Source organism: Lactuca sativa, chromosome 3 (genome assembly GCF_002870075.4).
Source record: "Lactuca sativa cultivar Salinas chromosome 3, Lsat_Salinas_v11, whole genome shotgun sequence".
In the NCBI taxonomy this organism is placed as follows: domain Eukaryota; kingdom Viridiplantae; phylum Streptophyta; class Magnoliopsida; order Asterales; family Asteraceae; genus Lactuca; species Lactuca sativa.
Genome location: NC_056625.2, coordinates 58555237 through 58564451, shown reverse-complemented (window position 1 = coordinate 58564451; position 9215 = coordinate 58555237). Strand labels below are relative to the sequence as shown.

General features: G+C 35.9%; 3 protein-coding genes across 3 annotated transcripts; 2 read left to right on the top strand and 1 right to left on the bottom strand.

Moving 5' to 3' along the window:
• Window positions 1–2078: 2078 nt before the first annotated feature.
• LOC111890100 (fasciclin-like arabinogalactan protein 21) lies at window positions 2079–3525 on the top strand. Its single transcript, XM_023886253.3, has one exon. The coding sequence runs from the start codon at window positions 2283–2285 to the stop codon at window positions 3327–3329; it is 1047 nt and encodes a 348-aa protein (XP_023742021.1). The 5' UTR covers window positions 2079–2282; the 3' UTR covers window positions 3330–3525.
• An 811-nt stretch (window positions 3526–4336) lies between these two features.
• LOC111890061 (pentatricopeptide repeat-containing protein At3g12770) lies at window positions 4337–6755 on the top strand. The gene has a single exon (XM_023886220.3). The coding sequence runs from the start codon at window positions 4469–4471 to the stop codon at window positions 6632–6634; it is 2166 nt and encodes a 721-aa protein (XP_023741988.1). The 5' UTR covers window positions 4337–4468; the 3' UTR covers window positions 6635–6755.
• Window positions 6756–7472: 717 nt separating this feature from the next.
• On the bottom strand, window positions 7473–8760 carry LOC111890073 (senescence-specific cysteine protease SAG39). Its single transcript, XM_023886231.3, has 2 exons — window positions 8322–8760; window positions 7473–8226 (listed from the first exon to the last, which is right to left on the bottom strand). Exons 1-2 carry the CDS (start codon window positions 8758–8760, stop codon window positions 7634–7636), a joined length of 1032 nt encoding a protein of 343 aa, XP_023741999.1. The 3' UTR covers window positions 7473–7633.
• Window positions 8761–9215: the final 455 nt, after the last annotated feature.

Genomic DNA, 9215 nt, shown 5'->3' with positions numbered 1-9215 from the left:
GGTCATAAGTTCATTTAAATACGCTCCAAACCCGGATCTTCGGGTTTTTCTCGGACCAGTATCTACTCGGCGAGTCCCTCTTCTGACTCGTCGAGTCCACTCATTAAATCCCCCGAAGGATCCCGACTCAACTCGGCGAGTTGGACCTTCAACTCGTCGAGTCCCCCCTTGAAACCCAAGATTAACCTTTACAATAATATCTCTGAAATCCGGATGTTACACAACGATAGGATATATGAGAATGAAAACACGAAAAGCCCTAAATATATGGGCTTCGTTTTCCTAGGAACCCCAAAATCGGATCTAAATCGATGGTTTCCTTCACTAAAAACCCTAAATTGATGGGTTCTCTAAAGGAAATTGATTGCAGGTGGGTTATTATTCTTCAAAATCGAATATGAATCTGAAAAAACGAAATAAAGCTCCAAAAGAAGCTTGATTTCTGAAATCATTTAGGGTTTTTTGTTATTGTTCAAAATATGAAACAAAGCTTTCAAATCTAAGAGGAATCTTGAAATTTGAAGCTCGATATCTATTTGTGTTCATACTCCAGATCTTAGAACTCCAAACAAGTCTTAAGAACACCATTAAGAAAGAGAGAGGAAGAGAGAAACACGAAATCTAAAAAATGTATTAATAACTCGTCTTGCCGGAAAATCTATTTTGGTCAGAGAAGATGACCGGCAAATCATTCTTAGCCGGAAAAGACGTCGGAAACTGGAAAAACCCTCTTTATCCGGTCATAATGGTATATTTTGAACAAAAAAATAAGTTGAAAGGTTAACAATACATGATAAAAAGTTAAATGACAAAATATATACGAAGAATACAGTTATTATCCCTTAAATTTAACATTTAACCCAATTAAACTGATACATACCCATAATGATTTTTAAGATTTTGTTGCCTAGACCCACTGATGGCTTGGTCCATTGCCCTTCGGCTGCCCTTTGGGCCGGCCGTTTACGTAAATTTTCTTGTTTTTAATATATTATATCAATCTTACGTAATAAAAAGTCATTCCTTAGGGGTTTTGATCAAATTATATAAGAAAGCTGTATGTTAGGATGTTTTTGCTCTAAATGAGGTGTGCAAGTCCATTTACATTGCTGTTTAAATGGAATGACCAAAATTACATAACCCGTATAAGTGTTTGTGAAGTTAGGAAATGTCGTTAGTTGTTTGGATGCGAGCAATTAGAATGATATAAAACTAGCTAATGAATAAATTAGACCAATTAAGTTCTATGCAACCTAAATTAGTAATTTGAGTTGAATTAATAATGTGAGTGTAAGCCAATCATTACATACCACATCTATTCAAGAATTATTTTAAATACATGAGAATTCGGGATCGTATAAAAATTCTACAAGGTTCTGGTCATGAAGTCCACATTTGAAACAATTAATAATGTGAGTGTAAGCCAATCATTACATACCACGTTTTGCGTTCAAAATCAATTAAGCGTCGATCGTAGCTTGAAACAAGAGAAAATGGCGATGCAAAGGATAGAGTGACTATTTCACAACATGGAAAAGTAGTCAACGATCTATTCTCATATATGAATGCATTTAACATTGACATTAGTTTGTAATTTGTAGGGTTGCATAATAAATTACATTGATTTAGACATATAGGCGTCATCATCGGTTTATTTCTATTTATAAGTTTATAATAAATTACATTGATGTCCAGCCTAGCTGGGTTGATGTATCGGGTTTTATACCTATGTGGGGCGTGGGGTTGGAAGTTCTATTCTCTTAAACAACTTCTTGTGGTGCCACATGTGGGGAATTTTCTCTCGAAATCCTTATGAGGGCTCGGTTTGCCCTGTAAAGGAGTTTGAACCCGGAGTGCTCGTTGAAATACTGCGAGTAGGCTTCCATTTAATTCGTTTGCCGTTTCTAAAAAAAATATCTATGCATCATCAATTCATTTCTATTTATGAGTTTATCGGTCATAATAAATTTAACAAAAATAAAATTAAAAATAAAATGTACTTGTTTCAGTAGATTCAGAAATGATATAATTATTTTTGTTGTCATGGCCGTTCTAAAAAAGGAAAAGTTAAATTTTTTTTTTCTTTGTTAAGACAAATATATTAGATGGATATAGCTTGGGTGAAAATGTGACGTAATCAAAAATTTCAGGGGGCTCATTTGAAAATATTAGCAATAACTTATTTAAGTTTCCACGCAATCTATCATCCATTTCATTAAGCAAATCCGTCGTCTTCTTTCTTCTTCTTCTTCTTCCTCCGTACACTGTTATTTCTCTCCGATATGGGTAAAGTCCTATTCTTCATCTTCGCCACCATGCTTCTCGCCGGCATAACCGCCATCATCATCCACTCACAGCACCACCACGTACGCCACCACAAAGATCCACCACGTGATCTTGTATCAAATGTTACCCAATTGCTCCGATCCAACGGATTCAACTTCATTTCCACCCTCCTCCACATCTCACCGGACCTTTTCCTCTCATCACGGGAGTCCACCATCTTTGCCATTCCTGACTCCGCCATGTCCAACCTCTCAATACCTCCATTCATGACGATACAACTCATCACTTACCACATTTCCCCTTCCAAACTCACCATTAAAGATCTGCTCGATAAACCCCTCAATACCTGCATCACCACTACGTTTCAACAACAGAAGATATCCATCACTAAAAAAGACGAAAAGAATCGAGTTCTTGAAATCAACAACGTGTTGATTACTCATCCTGATATGTTTCTCCAGGGACCAGTCGCGATTCATGGCGTCAGTGGTCCTTTTGCTTCTTTCAAATTTCATCAACAAATCACACAGTTACCCATTTGCAACGCGAATCAGAGTGATTTTTCACATGGAATTGTCGCTGCTAAAGTCAATCTCACCAAGAACAAGGTTGAATGGGGAATATTGGTCAAATTCCTGAACTCATCCGGGTTCGCCCCTTTCGCAATTGGGTTGCACACTGTTCTTGATGGGGTTTTCAAAGAGCATCCAAATTTGAAGTCACTGACAATCTTTGCACCTCCGATCATCGAACCGATGGATATGCCTGAACCTTTACTGCAGAAATTCGTGAAATCTCATATCGTTCCGAAGAAGCATTCTTTCAAACACTTGGCATCCATGCGGCAAGGAGCATCACTCAAGACATTATGTCCAGGAACAGAAATTCAAATCACTGAAACTGTCAAGAATCCTTCTGAGGAGTTGCTTTCTATCAATAGAGTGGAGATAACTTCACCGGATTTGTTCTCGTCCAAGAGTTTCGTTGTGCATGGAATCGCACGAGCATTCCCCATGTATGAGGTTTCTACTGTGTCCCAGTAAATCAATCCCCAAATACCTTCTGTTCATCTATTGTCTGTGTTTCTGCTACTTCTTCATGATCGAAATTAGGGTTTGTATAGTTTCTTGAATTTTTCTGCATGTGTTCTTGGAATCTTGATTTCACTTTTTGGAGATAACGAAAAGATGTTGCGATTTTTTTGTAAAGACATGAGGTTATTGACATTTCTACATCAAATTGTTTGTACTTTTCTTTATCATATTCTAAATTTTCCATTTGTATTGTTGAATTAAACTTAAAATAAGATCAACAAACTTAATATATCTATAACAATATAATTATATGATCAATAATTTATTTGCAAATTAATTGCATAACCCAAAAACCGTAAAAGTCTCGTTATATCTCATACGTTTTGCCTTCTAATAAAAAGACAAATATATGTAAAGTTTCCATTTATCATTTTTTTTAATGAAAAGGGATTGTTTAATTAAAAATGTTGTAAATCATTTATAGCACATTGATCTCAAGTATAATTAAGCTTCATGCTTAGAATTTAGATAGATTGTGTTTGTTCATAAATTGAAGATTTATGTTGAAATTGATATTTGGAGATGAATGGCTAGTTCACAACTTCACATAGAGTATTACTATTAATTTTCATTTCAAGATGATTTAATTACTAAAGATCAAATTGTTGGCTTTTAGTGTTGGATGTAAAACTTTGATGAGGTAAATTAGTGATGAAGTTGCTGAATTTGGTAATGAAATGGTGTTAGAAACACTTATGATTTATGAATTGAAAGATGTTTGTGAACTGGTGTTAGAAACCCATAAATTAATGGTTAAACCGAACTTTGGTTAAAATATAATATTTTTTTCGTAATTAAAAATGCCTCTAATAGCTAATAACGGTGGTGCTGCAACGTTTTACCGAAAAATGATGGCTTTTTTTAAACTTATTAAAAATTGATTGTTAGACTAGATTTAAAAAAAAATAGTGGTTTTTCTTTTTTTCTTTTTTTTTTTTTTTTTAAATTTGTTTTTTTTTTTTGTCCTTACACCCTTGTTTTGTGTTTTACTCTACATATAAACCAAGTATGAGATATTTCTAACCGGTTATTTAGTTACTTTCGCGGTTTCTGTAAAATAAAATAAAATCGTCACAATTTTTTCTAACATGGTTCGAAGTCTCACTATTCCAAAAACATTGACGACCTTTCCCCGAATCTATCTATCCACAAAGATTCAAACGTCAAACCTCCAACCATTTACAGATCACGAACTGACCAACCGTTGGAATATCTATTATAGCGACTTCAATTCCGAATCTTTCTACACCTCTCTTCTTGATCGATCAACTTGCAGGAGACATCTCCATCAAATCCATTCCCGGATAATTGTAAATGGGTTTCAGTGCAATGGGTTCATCGTCACGAAATTCATCCATATCAGCTCTAATCTAGGGGAAATATCATATGCACGCAAGCTGTTTGATAAATTTCCTGAACCATATGTGTTTCTATGGAACGCCATTATACGGGGCTATTCCAAGCAAAACATGTTTAAAGAAGCTATTGCGTTGTACACCCAAATGCAAAAGGTAGGTGTTGGGCCAGATTGCTTCACACTGCCTCATGTGCTCAAGGCCTGTGGAGGAGCTGCTGCCTTGAAAGTTGGTAAGGCTGTACATGGGCAAATCTTCAGGCGTGGGTTTGAAGCAGATGTGTTTGTGCAGAATGGGGTTGTGGCTGTATATGCTAAGTGTGGTAGAGTTGATAATGCTAGAATTGTCTTTGAGGGGTTGGGTGATAGGACAATTGTATCATGGACTAGCATCATTTCAGCTTATGCTCAAAATGGACAACCAGTTGAAGCTCTTAGAATCTTTAAAACAATGAGGAGTTATGGTATGCAACCAGATTGGATTACTTTAGTTAGTGTTATCAGTGCCTATACTGACATAGAAGATTTGGGACAAGGGAAATCTTTTCACTCTTGTGTGATCAAAATGGGACTTGAATTTGAACCCGATTTACGGATAGCTCTCACTACTTTATATGCAAAATGTGGGCATGTTATGATTGCAAAATCATTATTTGATGAAATGGAGATATCTAATGTGATTATGTGGAACACCATGATTTCTGGTTTTGCAAAAAACGGTTACTCTAACGAAGCTATAACACTTTTCGAAAAAATGTTGTCAAAAAAGTTAACACCCGATTCTGTAACAGTCTGCTCTACAATCTTGGCTTGTGCCCATTTGGGATCACTTGAAGAAGCAAGAAAGATGGGTGAATACATTGACAAAAGTAACTATAAATTCGATGTATTTGTCAACACAGCACTTATTGACATGTATGCAAAATGTGGAAGCATACACTTAGCCCGAAAAGTTTTTGATGAAACAAAAACCAAAGACATTGTTGTTTGGAGTGCCATGATTGTTGGATATGGCTTACATGGTAAAGCACAAGAAGCCATTAATCTTTTCCACTTGATGAAACAAGCTAATGTAACTCCAAATGATGTCACCTTCATTGGGCTTCTTACATCATGCAATCATGCAGGACTTGTAGAAGAAGGTTGGGGAATATTCAACAGTATGAAAGACTATGGTATTGTGCCACGTCATCAACATTACGCGTGTGTTGTAGATCTTTTAGGTCGTGCAGGTTGTTTAGACAAAGCTTATGAGTTTATAACAAACATGCCAATAAAACCTGGTGTGTCAATATGGGGAGCACTTTTGAGTGCAAGTAGGATCTATCGCCATGTGGCATTAGGAGAATATTCTGCTGAGCAGCTTTTCTCATTAGACCCTTACAATACAGGGCATTATGTACAGCTGTCAAATCTTTATGCTTCAGTGTATATGTGGAGTGGTGTAGCTAGGGTTCGTGTATTGATGAAGGAGAGAGGATTGAGTAAAGACATGGGGTGTAGTATGATAGAGATTGAAGGGAAGCTTCATGTTTTTCGTATGGGGGATAGATCGCATCCAAGATCGGATGAAATATTTGAGGAGCATAAGAGGTTGGATAGGAGATTGAAAGAGGCTGGATTTGTTGCAGATATGGAGTCTGTTTTACATGACTTGAGTTATGAAGACATGGAGGAGAGTTTATGGAATCATAGTGAAAGATTGGCTATTGCTTATGGGATTATAAGTACTCCTTTTGGAACTACACTTAGGATAACTAAAAATTTACGTGCATGTGTGAATTGTCATGCTGCTATTAAACTTATATCAAGACTTGAAAAGAGGGAGATAGTTGTTAGGGATGCTAATCGGTTTCATCATTTTAAAGATGGAGAGTGCTCTTGTGGAGATTATTGGTGAGGAATTTGGTTGAGTGGGTCGTTGCTTATTTAACTGGATTTAGAATCAGAGTCTTTTATTTGATTGTTTGATAAGGTGTATATGGAAATGGAAGTAAAGAAATGTGAAATGTATTGCTTGATTGTTGTGTTTGATGCTCCATTGTTAGTGAGTTAATTAGTGTTACGGGTAATTGTCAACAGATAATTTACAGGAATTTTTTATTATACACAAAGATGAATTATTTTCTTTGTAATTGATAGAATATGTAAAATACTTGTATATATATTGGATAAAACTCTTATCGGTATTTGAATTTGTATAATATTGACAAGAATATCGATTAAAGAAACTTACTTTGAAAAAGTTACAATTATGCATTTTAAAATGCTAAATTGGTTACAATTGCGAAAATTATAAATCTTGACAAATAATAGGGAAAAATGATTTTGGAATATACTAGAAGACAGCCTTATTTATGTACACTCTTATTAACAAAATGCAAAAACGGTAAATAACTTGTCGTTTAAAGACTTTAAAATTAGAAATTAGTGAAACAAGATAAAACAACATTCACCAAATTCTTATATATGTTGGCATTATGTATACTCTTATTAACAGATAATAAATCTTATATCCATAAGACATTAGTGAAACAAGATAAACAAAATTCATCAAATTCTCTTTGCTTCGAATTATAGATGTTTTATTTTTTTTTCTTTGTACCTTCAGAAAATTTTCCAGCTTCAACATATTCGTTTTTCATAGGTGATTCTTATGTTGACATTAATTGCCATGCTCAGAGAAGCAAACAAATGGCATTAGGAAAAGACATCCAAGCTCACAAATTTTCATGAGATGCATACACAATTTGATAATTCCAGCTTTTTGAAGACTTTAGTTTTCAGATACATGTACATAGTTTATAACTTATAAGTTTCCTTGTATTAATACAACCCCAAATAGATTATAGATATAATATACAATAGTATTAATTACTCTTGATCGATCATCCATCAATTATGCAGTGGGGTAGGAAGCCTGCATGGCAATGCCACAAATTCCTTCTTTCGCATCAACATCTCTTTGCATCATTATATACCCTTCTTCACCCCAACTTGTTCCCCATGAATTCTTCACCAGCCAATACTTAGTTCCATCACCAGTCGTTCCATAACCAACAGCAGTAACACCATGGTCAAGTTCTGTGCCACATTCTCCGGTAAACACCCCGCTAGAGTAGAACTGGAAGTCGGACCCACTTGCATCAATAGCCACAGAGATAGGCTGACTGGCTACAGCCTTCAACAATGCACTTTCACTATTAGCAGGAACATCTTCATGACCCGTAATTGTTGCAGCATGGTTTGATGCCTCGTTGCTGTTGCAGGTTCCATCCACTGCTTTGTATGGGTAGTTGGTCTCTGTTGTAAGCCCTTTATTCTTTACGATGAATTCAAAGGCATCATCCATAAGACCACCTTCACATCCCTGATCTACACCACTGGTGTCGCAGTCCACAAGCTCTTGTTCAGATAGAGAGATTAGTTTACCTGTTGTCAGTTGGGTTATTCCTTCCATTGCTCCCACAGCTGAAAACGCCCAGCAAGACCCTACAACATATCGTGATGAAGTTTTTAAGTCAGCAAGAAAGAACACGTTTCAGTTGTGAATTTCCTAAAACAATTAATGTTGCTAGCTAGCTTACCACATTGGCCTTGATCTTTAATAGGTGTTACTGCACCTTTCTTTCTCCAGTCCATCGATGAGGGGACTGCTGTCACGTTTTCATACCTGAAAGCAGAGGTGGATGCGGAACATTCATGTGCCTTGAATCGGTTCCTTGTGCTGGTGAACTCTTGGTTTGTAAGGTCTGCAAACTCATTGACTGCTAGTTTGTAACCTTTGTTCATGCCATTGTTGGATGAGTGTATGTACTTAACGTTCTCTTGGAAAATCTTTGAACGTCGTTCTTTCTCATCAGCATCCTTGTACACACGTCCATAACGAGCCATCCATTGCTCGTGGCTCTCATAGCTTGAAATGTCAGGGAGCAACCGGGATGCAGTGTGTGAAAGCAAAGTTGCTGAGAAGAAGAGTAAAACCAAACATGCCAGAGATGTGCGGTTTGTGGATGAAATAGACATAGTGGTTGTAGATATATGAAATAGGGGATATGAATATAAGTTGGAGTAAACTCTTTGCTGAGAGGCTGGCTTTATATAGAAAGAAATGATTTTGTCCTTGTTTGAAAAATGAAATATATGTTTTCAAGTACGTAGAAGATCAGATGGTCTGATTAATATTATATTAATTAAAATGAAGTTAAACGCTGGGTATAACTTGTTTAGATTGAGGATTGATGACACTAACCATGTTGGATTTCCATTTTGGACTCTAGTACTGCTGAAGGCTAAAACTATTGCATACTCATTTGTTCTTTTAACGTAGGCAAAGGTAAGTTAAAAGCTTACAGAACATAACTTGGCCACTATTTTGGAATTTAGTTGTGTCCTATATATATGTTATAGGAGAAATTGTCTAAGAGTCTCATGATATATATTTGTTATTTATAACCATTTTCTCTTGGTTGGTTTTTAAT